Source organism: Camelus ferus, chromosome 11 (genome assembly GCF_009834535.1).
Source record: "Camelus ferus isolate YT-003-E chromosome 11, BCGSAC_Cfer_1.0, whole genome shotgun sequence".
NCBI classification, from domain to species: domain Eukaryota; kingdom Metazoa; phylum Chordata; class Mammalia; order Artiodactyla; family Camelidae; genus Camelus; species Camelus ferus.
In genome coordinates, this window is record NC_045706.1 from 22,680,832 (window position 1) to 22,704,143 (window position 23,312).

The following is a 23,312-nucleotide window of genomic DNA, read 5'->3' on the forward strand; positions in this document are numbered from 1 at the left end:
TTGTGGAGGGTGCCAGTCTGTCATGACAAACATCAGCCACGGGGAGGCCTCGTACCTCCACGTTAGCGTCAGCATCGATAACCTGCAGGTCCAGATGGGCTGAAGGCCAAGTTACCAGCTGGCACACAGGCTCCCAAAACGTCCCTGGACAGTAGCACTGGGCACTAGAGATTTCTAGAGAGTCATTAGAAGCCATGGCCTAGAGGATTCATACAAATGATGATCAGAAGAAATACATTTTCTGGCTCCATGTTTATTGGGAACCTCAATGAAAATGAACAGAGATTGGCTGCCCCACCAAAACGAGAGCTGACACAGAATTACGACAGGCTTGGTACTCCTGGCTGGTGAACGGGGCGGGCTAGGAGGCGCAGCAGCTTAGCCCGTAGTCAAAGGCATCAGGGTTGTTCTGAAAATAGAGATTCAAGAAGCCCAGGAAGATGTTCTTATCTATAAGAAGAGCGCACACTGTGGGGTCCTGCTTCATGGCAGCGATCCAGAGCCGGAGCGCGGGGGTGTGGTTCACGCAGCTGCAAGACAGGGAAGGAGCGAGAAATGGGCTTACTGGGGCAATAAAGTTATCTTAGGTACCTTATTATCACTGGCGACAATCACTTACTAGAGGAAAATCTCATTTCGGGAATAGCCGTGTGTGCTTTTGAATTGCAAAAGTTGCTGCCTTTAACCTTAAGAGGATTGATTGCTCTAGGGTAATTGGTGTCTGTGCTTCACTGTTCACTAATAAAAAAAAAAACAACCGCCTGAAAGAGACATGCTTCTGTCATTCTCAGATTTTACTTTATGGGGCTTGAAAAAAGATAAAGACGTAGTTTCCAAAAACACTTGTTTAAAATGAGAAAAACAATCACTCAACCTTGAAATAATGGTGCTGACTGGGCCATTTCAAAGACCGGTCAGGATGTTTAAAATGACTTGCTCAGACAGTAAACTGGTTAGTGGAAAACTCCAGGAGTGGAGGTGAGGGTTCCTAACCTGTGGTTCAACCCTCCGTCCCCAGAGGAGACAGGTTCTTGTAATGTCTATGTTGAGACCTAGCTTAAAATATCCAAGTATGTTCTAGCTGACCCTCCCTAAGTGGGAAGCACAGCTCACTCCTGGGTAGACCCAAGCGTGCGTTATGAAGGTACAGACGCAGTTCCACGTCAGCAGGACCGGCTTCCCAAACACCAGATGGTCCGGCACCCACCTCGCGACTGGCTGGGGTTATAGCAGAGCCGGCACAAGTCCCGCTTCTCTGAGCATCGTGGGAACAAAGCACACGATCTTCCCGGGGACCCTCTGCTGTCTTCCTGAGTCTATCGGGTCACTCCTTTTACTTGGAACATCCCTACCCTTCCATGGCGTATGGCTGGCCATTTTGTTTGTTTGTTTTAACATCAAGCATATATTACTTTTAAAATCTTTTTTTTTTAAGGTATTACTATCTGAGGGAAGATTCCTCGGGGAACTCAGGTGTGAGTAAGGTGTGTGATGTCCACTGGGTGACTTGGCAGGACCAGGTGGAGGGCCACGGAGGGGGCTTCAGACAAGGCACCAAGACCCTGTGACTGAGACCTTCCATCTGCTTCTGTTTTTACACTGATCCCGACCCGCGCTGCGTGGGCCGGTGAGGACAGCGGGCTCTGAACCACAACAGGAAGCTTTTGGACACGGTCTTTCTTGCCAAACTCTATGGGTAGAGTTTGGGTCCACAGTGAGTGGCAAAAGAGCTCAGATGCATTTTGAACAAGGAAACACACAGTTTAAAACCTGATCGCATTTCACCTTCACGTGAAACACGTCCAGTGGAGGATCAATTCCTCCACACAGACCGTTTCAAGCACTGTTAACCCAGTGCCCTAGGAACTCACAACCACACGGTTAACTGTCTTACTCGGCTATTCCATATACATCCAGCCGCTCAAACCAGGGCCAGAAGAGGTAATCAATCATGGTTATACAGTCTCCACCAAAGAAGATGGTGTTCTGATAGCCAAGAATCTGAAAATGTAAACAGAGCAAAAGCATGTTAATTTACCTATTTACCTATCAGCTAACATATTTATAGACAGAAAATACAAACATTAAATTAACTCCCAAAGAGGGAGAACCAAGGCTTTGCGTCTCCTTCCAATTTGTTAGGTGAATGCTTCCCCCTTTTTCCTGAGGGTTCTTCCACCTCCTTTAGGGTCATACTCCTGGTCACACTTAGCCCTCACCTCCTTTCAACATTGGAGCCAAGGTGCAGCTCATCTGATTAGAGAATTTGGAAGGGGACAACCCAGGGATTGGGAGCCCAGCTGCTCCCTCTCAGCCCAGAACAGGCTAAGCTTTCCAGAGACAAGCTCAGCCTCTGGAGAGAGGGACCCTGCCTCTGACCAGCACTGCCCCTTGCTGGGAAGGAGGGGGCAGCATGAGGAACCTCACCTGTGGCAGCTGATCCCCATTCTCCAGGATCCTCTTTATCTGTGATAAAGGAGATACTCTAGTCTCCACACATCTTCCTCTTTGGTCTTATTTCTCAATCAGTTCAAAATGAAGGCAGGGGAGAGCAGGGCTATTCAAAGGGCTCCCTCAAACCCCAACACGATCTTCCTATCTTATTTTCTTTTTTTATTTGAGCTATTTCAACAACACTCAATGCTATCAACTTTTCAATTTCAAAACTTCTCGTTCCCAAATGGGGCAAATCAACCCAGACAGATGAACTGTCAACGAAAACAGATAAACTCTTAATAGACATCCAAAGATAGTGGAGAGAAAAAAAAAAAAGGTGCTTGAAGATCTAAAAAGTAACAGTGCTTATCAGAGATTATTCCTGGACCAGGTCTTCCGAAAGAGAAAAGAGGCAGGTTATCTAGCTAAATCAACAAAAGACCCTCTTCGACCTGCCTAACTCATAATCAACTAAATGCTTCCCTGCAACTATAGATCTAGATTCCTAGGTCCTTTATCTAGATTTCAGTTCTTTTCTCTATCACTCAGGCTTGGCTCTGGACTCCTGACCATCTTGCTGCCGCTACGATGCAGTCTAGGGTTCCAGCTGAAGGTGAGCTCTGGAGCTGGCAGACCTGGTCCTACATGGGGCTATGCCCCTGATTCAACATGGAACCCGGGGCAACTTACCTACCTCCTCCTCCAAGCCTCAATTTCCTTATGGTGGTAATGTGCATGCCCACCTCAGAGGTTATGGTGAGGAGTAACGGAATCATGCATGAATAAACGTGAGCTCTTGTGATGAGAAAGCACAGAGACACCAGCCCCCAAAGGTTACACCTACAGAAAGCAAACCCTTCCCGAACAGAAAAAGAAATCAATGGGATTCCCCCTCCCATCACCCCTCTCAGAGGAGAAAGCAAATCTTACTGCCTTAAGGCCTGTGTCTTCATTACCTCCCTGTGTGGCACAGAGGAGCACCCTGCCTAGTGCCCTGGAAATCTGAAAACATGTTAGGTGGCACCACTTGGTTCAAAGAAAGTCTCAGGATGGTACTAAAACAGCAGAGTCCGGACAATGAAACCTCAAAGTAGAGGCTATTTTCAGTTGTGTGTAAATAAGACCTGATTTTCAGGGGAAAGGAACACCTTGTTCATCCTGCATGGATTCCAGAAAGCCCCAAACCTTCTTTATGTTCAGGAACAGAAAATAATTACCCAAACTTTTATCACTGGCTTTAAATCATATACCTCCAGCTTATTATTGGCCTTCATGGCACAAATCAGAACTGAACCTAAACTGAGCAACTCTGGAACTTCTGTATCATTCCTCTGTTTCACAGAGAAGAGGTGAGAAAGTCCTTGTCAAAACAAGCCATATGTGGACACTTACTAGAACCCCGTGATGAGTGCTTTGGTAAAGCGATGAGATATTTTGAAAATGAATAACTGCTTAGTAACTGATGTTTATTTAGTATATATTTTTAAAGCTTTTCATCTACTCAAAGTAGGCGTATCCGTTTAAATATATATGATCTTGTAGATACAATCAATTTTTATATAAGCTCTCATAAAGTAATTCAAGCCTTATCAAGGTGCCCAGTACAATGAAAAGTCAAGATAAGCATGTGGACAAAATGGATGAGGCATCAATGATCTGCCAGCTTCTCCCTTGCTCCTGATACATATGTACACATTCCCTCGGACTTCCTTAAATCCAAGTGTGACACCCAAATTCCTTGGAGTTCTTGATACAGCTGCAGATTCTTGAGCCCTGCCTCAGACAGGCATTTCTCTACCAGATTTCATATGGAGCAAGTCTTAAAAAACCCAAGAGAAAAGCAGTTTTCCTGTAAACCAGCACAAAGTTCTGGCTCCTTTACAGACACATCACAGTGACACAGGAGCACATCCTGGCCAGGTCTCCTTGGAGGTTCATTCCCGTCTTCAGGACCTTCAATAGGAGAGCTCCCTTCTCTGCAAACCTGAGACCTTCTAGACATGTCCAATGACTTGTCCCTTTAGAATCACAGAACTTCAGTACTGGAAGGGACACTGTGACTCATCTAGGGTGAATCCCCTCCCATCTTTTCATCTATTTCTACCATGCTCATTACACAAAGGATTGGAGGTACAGTGTACAAAAAAATATTAAATATGAAAAGTAATATCATGCTAAGATCAAGGAAAACAAAAGTTAGAACAGAAGGTCAAAATAAGGAAGGGAAACGGTATCAAGAGATCAAGCCAAGGCTCCTGCAGGGTTCCTTAATAAATAAAGCTTTGAATTTGACTTGAGTTTCCTGGCAGCTCAAGTGGAGAGGAAAACAGGCTGGTGAGTTGATTCTTGCCTCTCTTGTGGAAGCAGAAGAGCCTCTGGCTTACAAAGGAGGAAGAACTGCCCCAGGGAAGTAAGGGGCTCTCTGGTTAGTGCCAGAGCTAAGACAGAAACACCATTTCCCTAAGCCCCAGACTAGCATCAACCCCGTATCATTAACTTCACCACAGAGGCTTCCCCAAGTCTCTTGTGAATTCTTTGCTTATTCTTTAAAGTTAAGTATCAACAGAAAGCTTAGAATCAGCAAACTCTGAAAGCCTCCTTCCCCTACAGCCAAGGACTGGCCCAGCTCTGAGCTTCCCTGTGAGAACTGCCCCCTAACCTTACTCCTTCTCACTGTCTCTCAGCAAGGGGCTTTGCCAGAGCACCTAACCAACCAGGCGGTGAGACACAATCATGGAAGAAAGAGCTTTTCAGAATCCTCTCCTTCCTGCTTCATTCCATGGATAAGAAGGTCACCTTTACCTGAAATTGCTCTTCTGTGTTTATACTAAGTCCCTTGCTTAGAGCCAGTTAGCTGCTTTGACAACTTTTAGGATAGTTAGAAGCAAAATAAACCGGCAGTCTTAGTGTCCAGTGTCTTATCTCTCCTGAGTGTTCTGTCACCAGAAACAGAACAGGAAGCTGCAACTACACCTCGACACATTTAGCAGCAGTCATGTTAATATCCAATTGTCATTTTTTAAAACTCCATTTTATTTCTGTCAGCCACCTGCCACATATTATGATACTCACCATTCTTCATGTCAGATAGGTTTTCTTACAACGGACTCCATCACTCTTAGAACTATTGTCCTTGGTACGGTCAAGCAAGGCAAACAGCCTGCTTAGAGAAGACGCTTTCCCATCCAGGACTCACACGGCCAGGGGAGGGAACTGAGGCTCGAGCTTCAAGCCCTCACTTTCCTTAATGTATTGACACACCTTCAATTCAGGCTTAAGAATTGAGATATTTTAGGGAAAGCCACTGGATGTTCTGGAATAGTAGAAAGCTCTATATTTAAAACTTTGTTTTCCAGTTCACTGAAAAACGGCTACAGATCCATCCTTTGTTTTGGGGAGTGACAAGGAATAAGGAGTGCGCATGCAAATAAAGAGGGAAGCACTGTTTGGTATGCCGAGAGAGAACACTTTGTCCGCCTCTGAACTTCAAAAGCATGGAAGGGCCGCTCATCTACTGCGAAGGCCTCTGGGGCTCCCCCAGGAGGACGAAAGGAGGTTCGCACTGGAGCGCGGAGAAGGAAGAAACGCGCGGGGCTCCCCCTTGTGGCCATCGTGGTGAGGCGCACAGGCCTGGGCTACGCAGGAGGTTCGCCGAGGAGGAAAAGGAAATCTGCAAAAAATTTTATGAGGCCTAAGATCATCAAGAGACACGAATCCCTGACTTTCTCAAACCAGGCATCCTAAGACGCTTCACTTCTACAGTCTTTGACTCTCAGGTGCAGCTTCAGTAACTGCACTTCAAACCTTGACGCGGCCACCTGCCCCGCATGGGTCATTTACACACCTGCCGAGAAACCCCGGGCCTCTAATCAGGACAGCGTGGTGGCTTTCAGCGGGCGCTGCTGACCTGGCTGGAGGAGGAAGAAAGAGGTTTTTCTTGACGGAAATAGTTCTTAAGAAACAGAACCCCATCGCCCCATCTGCCAATAAAATACACAAAGCCACCTGCCGGTACATCAGCAATGCAGGCCCTTATCCAGAAGCAAAGGAAAGCACTCAACTCCTGGGCAGAAATCTTTTGAGTTCATAAAAGATTAGGGGAGATTCTCAATATTTCAAATTCCACGTCCCTGCTACACTGACATACTGTAGCTGAGGCTGAGTTAACCAAGAACGAACAGATTCCCTTTAGAACAAACTAAGGGAATGAACAGAGTATAGACAAAACCACTTCTCTAGAAAGAAGCCTGAGAACAGGGTGTATGCAGAACACTCGCCTCCTGCTGGCCATCGCTCACAACCTAGAGTCTCCTGTGAAGATTCAGAATGTGGCTTGCCAGCATTTGGGGAAATCAAAGGACCACCCTGAAATTTCTATCCTGGAATCCTTTTCATGGGCTTAATTCTTTTGTCAAAATATATTTGTAAGCAGCAAGAGAAAAAAGCTAGTAGGGCAAGGCTTGATAAATCAAATATCTTTTAAGTGATGGGTAGTGAATGAAAATATAAATGAATATTCATCAAATCTCTGAAGTGGGAGAGGATTTCCTGTGTATAAAAGCAATGGAAGAAATTACAACAGGGAAGGCTTAGAGCATAATATTTTTTAATGTTATATTTCTATATGTAGAAAAAAAGGCAAATTAAAGTTAAAACAAAACAAAAACTATGTCTTAAAAACAGGCCAATATCCTTTATATACAAGGAACTCTTTAAAAAAAAAAAAAAACAAATCAACAAGGAAAATCAGCAATACCTTGACAAACAGATGGGTAATAGACCATTTTCACAAATAAAACACAGAGAACCGCATAGTTTGGGGGAAATACTCCACTTCACTAGCAATCAAACAAATACACATTAAGTCAACAACGAGAAACTACTGTTTCTTTCCAAAACAGGCAAATATCTTTTTTAATGGAATTTCCCAACAGTGAAAAGGGGATGGTACAAAGGGCATTTTCACACACTGTGGGCAGTGGGTAAACAGCACAAGTCTTGGGGGGAAGCAATTTGTCAACATCCAGCTCCAGCCTCTAGAATGTTCATACCCTTTGATCTGGTAATTCCATTCCTGGAAGTCCAGCCTAAGGACATATTCTAAAATAGAGAAAAGGCTTTTTTATGCAAAGGAGCCACTGTTCCCAGCAGCATCCTTCATAATGGTAAGCAACTGAAACAATCTAAATAATCTTAATGAGTGTGCTGAATAAATAGCTATGGCTTTTACATATGGCAAATTATGCAGAATGAAAAGTGCTTTCTTTCCATCTTTAAGAATTACATATGTAATGGAGAAAGGCATTCTTGCTATTTAAAAAAACTCTAACGCAGAAAACAGTATAAAAGGCAAAGATTCTCCCTCCCCTACCCCTGCCCTCAACCACTTTTCTTTCCCATCCCAGTATATATGCGCATATATAGTTAAGTTTTGTTTTCGTCTACAAAATTGGATCATACCACTTGAATTACTGTGTAATTCATTTAACTGTTTCTAGGCAATTTTTTCATCTCAGCACATGTGGACCTACTTCATTCATTTTTATTTGCTCTACAGAATTCCACAAGATGAACATAATTTATTTAACCATTCTCTAACATATATTAAGGTTTATCGTTTTTCACCATAACAAATAATGCTGCTCTAATAAACAGCCTTATACATATAAATAAGTATTTATAGGGTTTATTAAAATACGGGGAAATCCTTATGTCATTAATGGTAATCAATCTATACACAGTACAATTTCAACTACATAATAATATATATAAGAAAGGGGCAGAAAAATAGTAACAGTTTTGTTTCTGGCTAGTGGGATTATAGATTTCTTTTCTTAGTTTCTATATTTTTCTGTGTTTTCCAAATTTTCTCTAATGAACAAGTATTACTTTATAATTGAAGAATAAAATTAATTTTTAAATAAGAATAACTATTATTCTATTATTTACATGGTGGGAGAGGATATAGAAGAAGGTTATTAAAAGAAATGCAGCAAATAGTTTATCTAGTAAGCAACTGTCAGAATTGGACAACTAATGAAGTTACCAAACTAGCAACAACACTAAAACTACTCAACTAGCCATCATGACTGGAAGATCACCAGCTCCCTAGTGTGGAAGAATGGTGATTACAACCAAAAAAAGGGCACGTGGAGTGGACACACTAAATTAACTAGCAAATCCTAAAGAACTGACAACATATATCCAACCCCAAATCTCATACATGAATGTTCACAACAGCATAATTCATGGTAGCCAAAAGATGGAAACAACCCAAGTATCCATCAACTGATGAATGTATAAACAAAATTTGGTGTATCCATGCAATGGAATATTATTAAGCCATAAACAAGAATAAACATCATGCCAAATTAAAGAAGCTCATGAAAGGCTAACAGTAAATGATTCCATGTACATGAAATGCCCAGAACACCGCAATCTATAGAGACAGAAAGTAAATTAATGGTTGCCTATGGCTGGTGGGGTTGGGAAGAGATGGGGATTGACTGCTAATGACTAAGGGATTCTTTTTAGGATGATAAAAATATTCTGAAATTAAATGGTGATGCTGATCACATGACTTTGTGAAAATTCTAAAAGCCACTGAATTGTACACTTGAAAGGGACGAATTTTATGGCATGTAAAGTATATCTCAATAAAGCTGTTATAAAAATAGCTAGTAACAACTAATTTAGTTTGTTGCTATGTTAAATTAGTTGATAAAAAATAAATTTAGATTGTAAATAGTTTGCCACATGCAAAAGGCTATGGAAAATTATTTTCAGTGAACAATTAGCCAGGTGTAAACTTTCTTTCCTTCATGTCCTGGTGACATCAAAGGAGAAATAATTAAACAATATATAAATAATTTCATTATTGAAATTAATAAAAATTTTAAAAGAACAAAAGAAAAACTTAACCAAGACAATATAATCTAATTGAACAAAAGTGTATTATTTTTGGAGAGGAGACAGGACAGATTAAAAATTAAGATGGGTGAAATTTTGAGTCAAGAAAATATTTAATTACAGATGCTCCTGGCTGATGTACATACAACTTGTGCAACTTTGACTTCATACAAACTGCTACCCATATAAGACATGTTATCCAATTTGGCTGCGTGGGAAACTTTGCATGGACATGCAAAGTAAAATACAAGGCAGGTTGGTGAACACCAAGAATTAAAAACTTAACGTGTCCTATGGCCACCAGAAGCTGAAGGCCTCAGTTACTGAACAGGTTCTCACTCCGTCAGTGTTAATCCAGGGTTATCTGTGCGAACCCCCTTCACACTCCCCTTCACTGACTTCTGATGATAACTAGTAAGGGATCAAGCAATAGCCAGGATATAGAATCCCTAAGCACAGGAACACTGAACTAGAGCAAACATCCAAAGCATGGAAGAAATCTGGTCAAATCCCATTCTTTCTTGGGCTTGACTGGTCTACTTCCACAATAAAAATATTTAGAATGAAGGGACTGGACCCCCCGGAAAAGAACCAGCGAAAGGTCTGCCACATTCATGTCTACAAAGTCATAACAAAGGTGCTATTTTGAAATGAAAGCCAATAATAAACATAAAAACAGAATAAAGCTTTAAAAAAGTATGCTGCTAAGATTAATGATTCAGTAACAGGATAGAAAATCAGTTCGAAGACAGAGAACCATGTGGTTAGAGGAGGGCAGTCCAGCAGTTTTAAAACTCATGAAAATGCTATTCAGAACAGGGAAAGCAAGTGGGGAGGCTGCTGGTTTGATTATAAAAGCAGCAGGTATGCATCTCAAAGAACGGTAAAAATAACAGAAAAATGTAGTTATATAACAAGCACAATAAATCTTTAATTTTGATGAAATTGGGTTTTTTAAGAAAAAAAGAAGTCAAACAGAACATTTATTTCAAAAGAAGAAAGTGTCAAAGTTTCCAGCTGCAAAAGTTTAACTGAGCCTCTTGCTTGAGGATCACATGGTAGAAAATTATACCTTGGTATCTTGAGTTGCTTATCACTCAGAAAGCCTGTGGATGTTTAAGACATTTTTAACTCACAGAAAATCCTGATTGTACAAAACTATGGGAAAAAGCTGTACGCCTCAAGGGATCATCTCTTCTATGTCCAGAACTATGGGAAAAAGCTGTACACCTCAAGGGATCATCTCTTCTATGTCCAAAACTATGGGAAAAAGCTGTACACCTCAAGGGATCATCTCTTCTATGTCCAGAACTATGGGAAAAAGCTGTACACCTCAAGGGATCATCTCTTCTATGTCCAAAACTATGGGAAAAAGCTGTACACCTCAAGGGATCATCTCTTCTATGTCCAGAACTATGGGAAAAAGCTGTACACCTCAAGGGATCATCTCTTCTATGTCCAAAACTATGGGAAAAAGCTGTACACCTCAAGGGATCATCTCTTCTATGTCCAGAACTATGGGAAAAAGCTGTACACCTCAAGGGATCATCTCTTCTAGAATTATTTCTGCAAGTTTCAATTTCACTAGAATCTCCTAGAGTCAATATACTGATATTGAGAAGAATGAATCAAATAATTCAGGCTCAGTGGGCATGTTTCAGATCTTGATATTACCTATGACATAGTCATAGTTCCTGCTAACATTTTACGGGATGAAAGCCACATTCAAATCTGGTGGAACAGTGCTGAACTCTCAGTGGTCCTTAACTAGCCCTGGTTTAGGTAGCTCTCACTGATGCTGTTTATTATATCGGAGAGGGTTGTTGGCAAGATTAAATGAGAGGGTGTATGCAAAGCACCTGTAGCATCATGCCAGGCACAAAAATACAGGTTCACTTCTCCTGGAAGAACTCCAACTAAAGAACTGTGTTTCCATCATAACATTTTACATTTGTTGAGCAATCTGTGATTTACAAAGTTCATCCATCATCCAAATGTAGGGCAGGAGGGAGACAGATCAAAATGTGTTTTCAATTATCTTTGAATTCAAAGGGTTTTGTTTCCCAGCTCTTTTCCCTGGCCCAGCATTTATCTGTAAGAAGGTAACCAGGCTTGAAAATCAGTTCAACTAATCTTTGAAATAAAGACCTTAAAAATTCTCCGTAGGCAAGAGCTTTCAAACTTCTTTTGGAAAGCAGAGGGCCCCCTCACTCTCCAAATTCGATCTTGTTAGATGTCTTGTTAATTACACTGTTAAAAGCAGGGCTGGCCTGGGTGAAGCAGGATCTGAAACTGCCCACCAGACCTCCCCTCATTAAGCAGTCCCTCTGCAGTACTCAGAAGCTCTTTGGACACACATTTTAAGACATACTCTCATTCTATAAATGTGGACACCAAGGGACAGAGAGGTCCAGAACTTTGCCCAAGGTTCTGGAATCTGGTAAAGCCAAGCCTAGGATCCAAGACTCTTTCTACCTCATCCTATTTGCCTCCTCAGAGTCCAACTTCTTACACATGACTATTCATCATCCATAAAATACTGCATCTGTATAAATCTAAGATAGGGAGCTGGAATTATAAATAATTTAACTGCTTCCATTGGTCAAATCAAAGAATACTAGTAATCAGCCTTCCTGCAAAGAGGTAAAAAGAGCATTCTCTGGCCACCAACAGAATTACAACCCACCCGTTAAAGGAACTTAGTTTCTAGAACAAAGATAATGGAAGTCAAAGAACCACCTTCTAGATTATTCTAGGGGTACAGGGTAAGTAGCCCTATTACTACCAGATTAATGAAGAATCTGGTAACCTAGATTGTTCCTTGCTTACCCATAGACACTTTCCCCTTCTTTGTTTTAAAAAAATTTTTTTTAATATCATGGGTTTTTTTTTCAGCTTGCTTCTAACTTTATTTATCTAGTTATTTTATTTTGTTTGTTTTGGGGGGAAGTAATTAGGTTTATTTATACATATTATATATATTTTAATAGAGGTATTGGGGATTGAACCCCGGACCTCAAGCATGCTAAGCAGGCACTCTACCACTGAGCTATACCCTCCCCCTCCCCTTCTTTCTTAATTACAGAACTCTGATTTTATGCAGGGTGTTCCCAGCTAAAAGACTCATTTTCCCAGCCTCCTCTGCAGATACTTATGATTCTACAAGTAAGTTCTAGCCAATGAGATTTAAGTAGTCATTGGGTAAGACTTCTAGAAAAGGCCCTTCAAAGGGGTATGCCATTTTTTTTTTCCTTTCTGTTATCCTTTCTGCAACCTGGAACCTGGATGTGATGGCTATAGTTCCAGCAGCTATCTTGCTATTTTGAGGCTGAAAGCTTTGTTGCTAAATATGACAGACCAGAAAAAGAGAAAAAGCCTCAGTCCCTGATAACTCCATGAAGAAGCCATGAAAACACCTCTGAACTCCAGGCTTGTTTTTGTTTGTGTGTGTATGTGAAAGAATAAATCCTTATAAGTAAATTTACAGTAGTTAGGTCCCTTTTGCTAGCAACCAAATACAACCCCTAACTAACACAGACCACAGACTCAGTAGCAGAAGCTTCAGAAGCCGTGCAGTTACTTAAGGAATGCGGTGGTTCTGGGAAAGGAAGAAACTCATCACATGCCCTCCCCAGCTCCTTGCCAGATTTTCAAGAATAATGCCAGAGCAGGTTAATGGAAGGCAAGCAGAAAAAGAAGAAGTCTGTGAAAGAAGAGGGTGTCCAGGTGACCAGGGTAGGGACCTGCATCACTTCTTCCACTGCCTCTGACCAGGAGAGGGGCCCCGTTGTGTACCTCTTCCAGTTTGCAGAACTCCTGACGCAGGGCTAGCTTCAGATCAGAGCATTCTCTCCCGCATCTCAATGCTACCAGACACTCCTTGGTCAAATGTGGGACCTGATCAGAGGACACAGGTTCTTAGTGGAGAAGTCTGAGGGCACTCTGTGCTCCTGCCCTGCCTAAAAATGCAGCCAAAGCTTTGTCACTCCAGCTTAACAGGCCACCACCCACACCCAGGCTCCCCAGCTCCCTCTGAAGACCATGTCTGTGGTTTCCGGAAGCCACTTATCACAGCAGCCTGGTAAAACAAGGTGCTTTAAAGGGGGCTCTCCAGTGTTCCTTACTCGAACAGCTACTTCCATGCTGTACAATCTTAGGTAGGGCACTTACCCTCTCTAAGCCTCAGTGTTCTCATCTGAAAAATGGATACAATAATAGTACCCACCTTAAAGGGCAGTGGTGAGGATTAAATGAGTTAATCTTTATCAAGTAGTTAGAACAGTGCTTGGCATGTCATAACTGCTCAATAGATGTCAGCTACTAATAGCCTTTCATTATTTTTATTTTTATTTTTTTCAAAGAGAACTATCTGAAAATTTCTCCATCATTTTCTCTCCCAATATCAGCATGTGCCCCTTTTCTCTCTTCTTCACATTTCCTGGACAGTCGGCACTCTTGTTCCCCATAAAGGAAAATCCCTTTCTGTGCATTACTTTTTTCACACCCCAATATTTTTTTTACCAGAAAAGTTATAAGTAGTCCCTTCAAAGTATCATCAGTTTTCAACTCTTTCAGTATTCTGATCTCAAGTTACAGTCATAACTATGCTGTAACCATAACTCTTGAGACTGCTAGTTCAAGTGGAAAAGTACCTATCAGCTAAGGCTTTAACCTTTCATATCAGAGGTCCTAGCCCTACTATAATTCCACACCAGTTATCCTTCTAAGGCACACGTGCATATTAAAACAAATCCATTTCACCAATGATTGGGCTTTTTAAGTGGACTGAAGCTTGGGAAAGACATACAAAGCAAAATAGCGTGTAAATCTTTTTTTAAAAATTGGCCCTACCTTATAGAATAGCTCCAGTAGCATCTTCTGGCGAGCTCGCTCATAAGGGTCGTATGGATACAGCTTCTTCCCAGGATAAGCGTCATCCAGGTACTCACAAGCGATGACAGATTCGTAGATCAGCTGACATTTGCTGTTCTCCAGGACAGGAATTTGGCCAAAAGGGTGCTTTGTAAAGTACCATTCAGGCTTGTTTCTCAGGTTAATGTTGACAACTTCATGTCTGACAAAGCAAAGGGAAAACAAAACAGAATAAAACTGAGAGGCTTAGGCAGGCAGATGCTCATCTTGAAAGCAGAAGCAATCAATGCATAAAATTAAAATTTGCAGTAAGTGTTTAAATTTAGGTTTTGTACAAAGGAAAACAGGTAACAACATCAGTATCCTCATCCCTGCAGTAAGATGGGTTAAATGTTTCCTGTGCCTTCTCCCAATTGTTCCTCGTATCCCCCAATGAGATAAACTGGGGAGTCATCATGAGGAGTAAACAAGGTAAGGCAAAGAGAGCATTAAAACCCCCTATGAGAAATAACACTCCTTGAGGTTGAGTCCCTGCCCAATATCACTCACTAAGAAGTGGCAGAGCCAAGATGGGAGCCCAGGCAGTCTGACTTAGAGCTCACAAGCTCAACCCGGGACACCACAGATTTTAGTACATTTTATAGTTTGAAAATACAAATCTGATTTCTGGAGACGTATTTTTGGTTGCCACAGCTGGGGGAGGGAGATTCTACTTCCATCTGATGGGTAGAGGCCAGGAGGCCAGGAATGCTGCTAGACACCCACAGGACAGCTCCTCCCCCTCACCAAACACACAAAGCAAAATGTCAATGGTGCCAAGGGTGGAAAACCCTGTCCTAGAGAAGTATTTACATTGGTTCCTAAGCTGCCACTTCATCACTCTGGGTAAAACATCAGTCTATTGTTATTTTTGTTTAAAAAAAAAAAGAGGTAACCTTGGGGCCAACTAGAATTGAGCAAGAGAAAAGAAACTGGAAATATAAGCCATATACACTCAACAAAGCAGAATTACATAATTTTATTTAAAACATCTCTGTATTAGTCTCTGCATCTCTTTGCCATAAATTGGAGACTCTGAAGTCATCCCCTAATAATGGACTTTCTAAGCCCAGAGTCCAGAGGCTGGAGTAACACTTTCTCAACACTTTAGCTTTGAAGCAGTTGCATCCAGCCATCCCCATTCCAGCAAAGTTGCACTGCCTTCCAAATCCAAATCTCCTTTGCAGGAGCTAGTCTTACAAAATTTCTTCTGGAAGGATATGTACCCATTTCTCAGGTATGTGGGAAATTTCAAGACAAACTTTTACTGTTGATAGTAGTTCCTTCCATTTCATTGTTTGGAATTATTCGTTCATTCATTCAGAAATTAGTTTCAAGCACCTACTATGCTCCAGGCTCGCTTCTAGCCCATGAAAAAAGAGACAAAGTCCCTACCCTAGAGAATTTACATTTGGAGGGGTGGGGAGGGTGGATGAAGGGCTAGGAGTTGTGGAAAAAAGACTGATAAACATTAAAAAAAAAAAAAAAAGTTAGATGTGGTAAGCTCAGTGAAGAATGAGAACAGAGTTGAACTTGAAGATGCCTGTGGTGGGGTGGGGACTACACTCCACGGAGCAGTCAGAGAAGGCTTCAGTAAGCACTAGGGAAGGAACCAGTTTACCAAAGCCATCGTTCAGTTTACTCTGAGTTGTCCTAAAAGTTTCCTGCACAGACCCGCCTCTGCATTTCAAGACGGCCAGTTTTGCTAACCTGCCCTTTGCTAACTCTTTATTGTCTCTGCCTCAGAAGAAAGGTCCAGGGACCCTCTGAAATCTGAGCAGGGTGCCCCAGATTTTAAGCAATCCCGCACGCCTGTGGGGCGCTGGCCTTCGGCTTCTCACCTGATGCCTTTGGCCCGGAGGACCAGGCGCGTCCTGTGCGCGTAGGGGCAGAACCTCATGCTGTAGATGCGGATCAGGCCCTCTGGGACCGGCCCTGGGCGGACGCTCCCTGCGGGCGGAGGCGGGTACGGGGAGGCGGATTAGCCCAGTGGAGAGAGGGGTTCACTGGCCTCCCCAGGACCCCAAGACGGCCGCACGCACTCCGCCTCCCGGACCCCAGAGAGGACACCTTTTTTTTTTTGCACGTGGCTTTTGTGCAGAGGAACTCTTCAAGTCCCTCCTCGCCACGCTCCGCTAGTCTGGGGACCAAGGCCGGGCAGCCCATTCTCCAAAGCCAACACCCAGCCACGCGGCGCCCCCGGCCGGCGGACAGCTGTCAAGGGGACTCACCTTTCCCTAGGGTCCTGGTCGCATCGTCAGACATGTTCTCCCGGTGCCTGCGCAGTGTCCAGCGCTCACAGAGGCTGCCGTGTGGCTTGCTGCAGCTGCCGCAGGGTGCAAGGACAGCTGAGCTCCGGTGCGCCCCTCTTGCCCCAAATTCAACTTTGGAGCAACAGAGCCCTGGCAGGGCAGAGGGAAAGGGATCCAGGATGGCAGCTGGGGTAATTCCACCTGCAGAGACATCGCCCCCAGATTCAGAAGCCAGAGAAGTAGGAGTGGGGAAAGAAAAGAAAGACAAAATTTGAAAAGTACCCCTGGCTTTGAATGCGGGGGCACAACATTCAGTGGAGTCTCTTCTCCACATCAAGAATTGGTGAAGAATGGACATTTAAACTCCATGTAGTTCAAGGGAGTTTAACAAAAATTGACCAGGGTAACACTAACATTTTCTTTCCCATTCTATGCCATCCCTCTTGCATATCTAAGACAATTGGTCATGTCCTCTGTATGAGTAATTTTCTTTTTAAATAAGGCCAAACGTTTTCATGCTGTAGCAGATAAGAAGAAAACATTTATTAGTGTTGAGATCTTACACAACTCTTGAAACAAGTGTCTCAGATTTTGTGGCCTCACTTGCCTCACACTAATTCTGGCCCTATTTATGAGATTTTACCCAAGTGATGAAAAATTGGTAATGAACAGAAACAAGATACCTAAAGGCAAAACCAAATTTGTGCGTTCTCTCCAACCCTCAATATACATTTCAGAGAAGACCCTTTTTAATTACTAAGGACCCACTGCCAACAGGCCAGCAATCCAGGGTCCATTTGGATAATAGCTCTTCCATCTACATGAGGTAAAGGAGGTAGCTAGCCTTTGCTTTGACTCTAAGAAGCTGAGATCTTGAAATTTAGCAGGTGGAAAGATAATTCCTTTAATTTTCACAGGACAGAGCTGAAATGGGAATTGCTTGTAAATGCATTTTATGGGGTTGACAGGTAAAGAAGGAAAAAAAGTATTACATGTTTCACTCACAGTGACTAAATGATTTCCATGGATTCTCTTATTCGATTCCCACAACTACTCAGTTAGTTATTACCATTCCTGTTTTACAAGATAGAGCATAACCTCAGAAAAACAAAATTACTTGCCCAAAGTGAGCAGCTAGAAGAATTAAAGAACTTTAAAAGTTTCAAAGCCTGACTCATTGTCTTGGCCTCTACAGCTGGTAACAGTGTGGAAAGGACATAAATCCCAGAAAAGATATAGCACATAATAGCCACTCAACAACTGTCTGCTGAATCTAAATATCTTTTATTAAAATGATAGAACCTAATCATGGAGCTTATGAATGGGCACCTTTTGGCCTTTGGAATTCCAACCTATCCAGAAATTCTTAGCTAACAGTGTTACCTTTTTTTTTTTCTGAATAAGAATTTTTGAAAATTTTCAGAACAGTAACTCAACTACACTCTTTGTTAAGTCATTCAGAGTGATTTCATGTGAGCTATGACAAGTCACCATTGTTTTACAAGAATTGGGAATGGAAGAATATTTGAATAAATGTTCTCGCAACAGAAAATGCATATATGTCAGCAAGAAATCTGGTATTGGAAAAGGCAAATTGGTTCTTGACTTGCCTTTTTGACAGTTTTGCATCTGGAAGACAGAGAAAGGAAGAGGACAACTACTATTCTGGAGTTAATTTTGATCAAAAAGGACAAACTGGATGGTAAAATGGAAACAACATAACCATGTCATGTGGGAGCTACTGGTAGACAAGGAGCTGACTCCTGATGAGACAAATGTAACACTCACATAAAGAAAGTACATTTCAAATAGTTGAGAGAAAACATACATAGATTCTAAAAGGGAAAGCCATATGTGGAATGTGAAATTCTCAAAAATCAAAATAAATTATTACTAACATGTATCTGGTGCTTTATGTGTATTAACTCAATTAATCCTTAAAATAGTCCTATAAGCGTTCTATTCTCATCTCATTTTAAAAGATGAGTAAAGTGAGGCTAGCAAGGTTAAGTTACTAGTCCAAAGCTTCACAACTAGTAAGAGGTGGAAGAAGGATTATGGAACCTGGAAGTCTGACTCCAGGGAAAGTACTCTAACCAGGATCTTAGTCTACACCAGAGGTAGGCAAACTTTTTCTGTAAAGATCGAAACAGTAAATGTTTCAGGCTTTTCAAGCCATCTTGTCTCAACTATTCAACTCTACCCTTATAGGGAGAAAACAGCCATATATAAATAAATGGGTGTGGCTGTGTTCCAATAAAACATTACTTATGAGTACTGAACTTGAATTTCATATATATTTTTAACTTTATTTTTTAGAACAGTTTTAGATTCACAGCAAAATTGAGCAGAATATATAACCTCCTACCCTCACACATGCACAGCCTACCTCACCATCAACACCCTGCACTAGAGTGGGACATTTCTTACAACTGATGAACCTACATTGACACATCATCATCACCCAAAGCCCATAATTTACATTATAGTTCGCTCTTGGTGAGTTTCACAAAATTTTCACATGTCACAAATTGTAATTCTTCACTTGATTTTCTCCCAATCATTCTTAGCTCTTGAACTGTATAAAAACAAGCAGTGGGCTGGAGTTGGCACACTGGCCTTAGTTTGCCCATCCCTGGTATACATTGACCATGACTGAATTAGCAACGGCCAAACTGAGAAATTTACTTGTAAAGTCCAAGGGTCCTGGATCCACATTTCTACTATGCCAGAAGGGAACATATTTTCATGTGTCTCCTCATTCCCACTTTTTAAAGGAAACCAACTCTGAGAGTTGGAAAATATTATTTATTTAAATATTGTTTATTGTTACATTGTTAAAATACAGTTGACCCTTGAACAATTAGGGGGTTCAGGGAGCTGATCCACCACACAAAAATCCAAGTATAACTTTACAGTCAGCCCTCTGTATCCAGGTTTCTGAACCTGCAGATTCGACCAACTGTGGATCATGTAGTACTATGGTACATATTTAGTGAAAAAATAATCCATGTATAAGTGGACCCTTGCAGTTCAAACACATGCCCTTCAAGGGTCAACTGTATACCTGTATATGGGAAGTCACATTCTGAAATGCAAGTCTACCCGGTATAGTCATGGGAGAATGGACAAAGGGATGGAAACAGTTTTTCCTCTGAAGAGAAACAATATAATGTCAAGGTTCTCACTTGGCACTACATTCAAACCCTAGTGTTGGCACTTAGGCAAGCTATCCAACCTCTTTGACCTTCATCTTCCTCACTTGTAAAATGAGAACACTAATAGTACCTACTTGATGGGTTTTGAGTACTGAATGAAATTGTGCAGGTGGTCATCCTCAGTAGAGTAAGAGCTCAGTGTACTTCAAGATTAATGACTAATACTGGTGAACAAGAACATAATTTTAATAGCATAGTGCATTCTGATCTTGTATCCATCCATACAGATAAAATACACTGCAACTCAGCATTGTCAAGCACATCAGAATTAAAATTCGACCCAGAATACTTATTTCACCAGTTACCAGTTTAATGCCCATTGAATGGGTTGAATGCCACAGGCAACATTTCAGAAATGTAGTTTTTAATCTTACCACTGAACACTATTGCTTCCCTAGAAAGATTTTAATTATGACCTTTAAGTTTAACCCTATTTTCTGTTTAAAACCCAGTAAGTACCTCTTTGAAAGCCTCTTTGCAAATTTTCCTTGTATGTTGTTATTTCATGTTTACACCTTTATTATACTGGTTTACTCAAGCAAGAAATGAATGGTAACAAGGCTATATTAAACCTACTCCAAATTGGCTTCCAGCTACCTGAAATATAATCAGATCTATTTTGACAATGTGGGGCTCTTAGTCATGGGTGATAATGACTTAAGCCTTCTAGGAAAAGAATGCCACCACAGAAATAATCTCTTCACTCTATTTATATGAGTCTCTCTTTGGGGAAGAGGAGAGAAAGTGGGGTTTGCATTTTGCAATTTTTCAAAAGTTTTTAAAATCATACCAATCACTGCTGTTGGCTGAACCTGGATTAGATTGGCTGAACATTCCTCTTAATACTTCAGAAGCCTGATTTACATGATCATGTTACTGGGTGTTCCAGTGTTGTTCACCAAGTTCAAAGATTTAGACAAGTGAGGGAAAAGGTTCTTTTTCAAATGGACCTACGTTTAAAACTTTTTTCCACGAAGTTAGAATCATAGAGAATCTTGTGTTCTAATGTATCTGGGACATTAAATAAGATTACTAAGTTGTCAGAGGAGGAACTTCATCTTTCCACTTGGGAAAGCAGGGTCAAAGGAGATTTTCTTTCTAAGTATTTGATTCTGCTTCCCTATCCCTACTTTACAGCTTTTCCTATCCCTCTTTTACAGCTATTTTACAGAAGGATTCAAAGAAAAAATATTTCAACAGGTTTATATAATAACATTTGAATATGCAAAGGCAGACTTTCAAGATCCTAAAATAAGCCAAAGCCAAACACTTGTAAAATCAAACAAAACACATTGTGTTTCAAAAAGGAACATCAACACTTCCTGTGGCACCCCAGGCATAATAGTTGTGTGTTAAAAAGGTGCACACAGTCTACTTCTGGCTCAGCCTCTAAATCCTAAGAGCTGATGAATAAAGAGATTGGGACAGAGGTATATGTACTCTTATCTCAAGAACTGTCTGAATGACTGTAAGAATGCAGGCTGGATCTGAATCTCTTCTCCAGCATCTAGCTGGGAAGACCTTGGACAAACCACAATTTTCTATGCCCTGGTGTTCTCATCTATAATGTGGAGCTAATGGTACCAACACAGCATGTGGTCTGGGGAGAATTAATTCAGATACTGGATGAGAAGCATTTAATAACCAGAATCTATTACTCAGTAAGCGTTCAACATTAGTTATTATTGTTATTATTTGAATATAGCAGGGAAGACCCACAGTTCCGACAAAACAGAACATTCCTGGGGACCAAACGCCCCTACCTGCCAGTGCCTGTAAATGTAGCTAAACTAGTGGTGCTCAATGCAGGGCTGACAGTTAATGATCTGGGGTCGTCTTCACTTGTTTCCAGTCAAATCAGAAAATGGGAACAATGACTTCTTTTTTTTCCCTTTCAGTTAAAGGCATTCGTTTTAAAGACTTGTTCCTTATTCTTAGATTATAGTCCTTGTGCTCTTTTTTTTCTTAATGTTAAAAATCTTCGATGAAACTCTGATGAAGATAGTTGGGCTTTCTCACGAGTTTTAGGCAAAATTAAAAGCTGGCAATCCTATTCTGGGCCCCCAAATTCGTCAAAAAAAAATCCTCCAATTTAGAATTGACCGCAACCTCCTCTTCCCTTCGAATGCTACCCAGGCCGCAGCGACCCACCCGGTGCAGGTGAAAAGTGAGACGCCCCGAGGAACCTCCAGGTGCGTGGCAGACGGAACCGGATGTGGAGCGGAGGGAGTGGCAGAGGGGGCGGCCGAGGGAGGCGGGGCCCAGGCGGAACCCGCCCCTCAGATAGCGACCCTATCCGCCAATTGGCCGCGGCGCCCGGAGCTTCAGCCAATCCTCGAAATCTTTGGAAGCTCTCTGGCCAAGCAGTGCCGAGCTGAGCCAACCGGCGGCCGCCTTACAGGCTCCTGGGTACCGGAATCGGGTGCCCACGGGTGTCTGTTGCTGGCCAAAGTGGAAGACAGGTAGTGGCTGGCGCGTCGCACTTCAGCTCCCGGGTCTACATCCGACCGAAGTCCGCCTGCAGTCGACCCGGGCCTGTTGGGTGGGGCAGGCGGACGGGTGCAGAGATGGGTCCGCCCGGAGCCTGGGCATTGGTGGCTGCCGGGGGTAGACGGCGGGAGGCCGTTTGTGAAGTCAGCCGGTTTTGAGCTGCCTTTCAGGGCGCGGCTCCCAGGGCGCCTGCATCACCGTGGGGCGGGGGGCTTGTTTGAAATATGGACTCGCCGGCCCACCTGGACCTACCGAATCGGAGAAACAGGGGTGAGCCTTAGGTGATTGTTATGCGCCCTTAAGTTTAAGAGTAAGTATCGGAAACTAGACTGTGTGGGGGCGGTCGACAGCCCCCTAGTTCTGATATAAGAGCCAGGTGCTGGGTGCGCTCTCCAAATCTTTCTACCAGCACCTTAAGGTCTCTTAACCTAGGGACCTTAGTTGATTCGTGTGTAGAATGATGCCCTCCGACCTACCTTTTCACAGAGAGGTGATATGATGATAAAAAGTAAGTAGTGCGACGCCTAAAGGGCTATGGAAGTGATTAGAAGATGACATTAATATTTCTGAATTACTCATCCAGCCTTATATACTTACTCGATGGATGAAGTCTTTAACAGTATTTAATTACATATATGGGACACCTACTGTGTGCCCATCACAGGACTTGGTAGGAAGGATCTGAAGGGGTTAAATGACTGGAGACCAGGAAAACAAATAGGAGGACACCTAGTCACCGGGCTTTAAGGTGATGTGGGTCTGGTCTTCAGTGGCAACAACAACGGGAACGAGAAAGGTAATGATGATACAAAGGAAAGAATGAGGAAAGTTTCTCAACTCAACTTTCAAGACAAACTGAAAGGGCCATCTCTTGAAACACTATATCCAAGTACAAATGTCTTACGAGCAGTTAGAAATCCAGATTGACGTCCCACTCTCACTAGGGACGATTTAGAGGTTTTCAGCACGTACTATGATAGAACCCACAGTCATTTGAGTATCCTGAGACAGAAAACGTGTTTACATTTCTGCAGGAGGGCCTTGAGGAAAGCTCACAGGCCATGGTGTCAAATCAGAGAAGGTGATCCAATGAGGC

At 42.2% G+C, this 23,312-nt stretch overlaps 1 protein-coding gene across 2 annotated transcripts; it reads right to left on the minus strand.

Moving 5' to 3' along the window:
* Positions 1-237: 237 nt before the first annotated feature.
* On the minus strand, positions 238-22,728 carry LOC102523663 (glutathione S-transferase omega-2). 2 transcript variants are annotated; one of them, XM_006182998.3, is made up of 7 exons: positions 21,878-22,728; positions 16,488-16,709; positions 16,098-16,206; positions 14,197-14,419; positions 13,141-13,242; positions 1,895-2,001; positions 238-530 (listed from the first exon to the last, which is right to left on the minus strand). In XM_006182998.3, the coding sequence occupies exons 2-7, from the start codon at positions 16,519-16,521 to the stop codon at positions 362-364; spliced, it is 744 nt and encodes a 247-aa protein (XP_006183060.1). In that variant the 5' UTR covers positions 16,522-16,709; positions 21,878-22,728; the 3' UTR covers positions 238-361. The 2 variants fall into 2 exon arrangements, with proteins under 2 accessions (XP_006183060.1, XP_032346882.1); XM_032490991.1 differs by lacking the exon at positions 13,141-13,242 and having other exon boundaries at positions 21,878-22,006.
* Between the last annotated feature and the right edge of the window lie 584 nt (positions 22,729-23,312).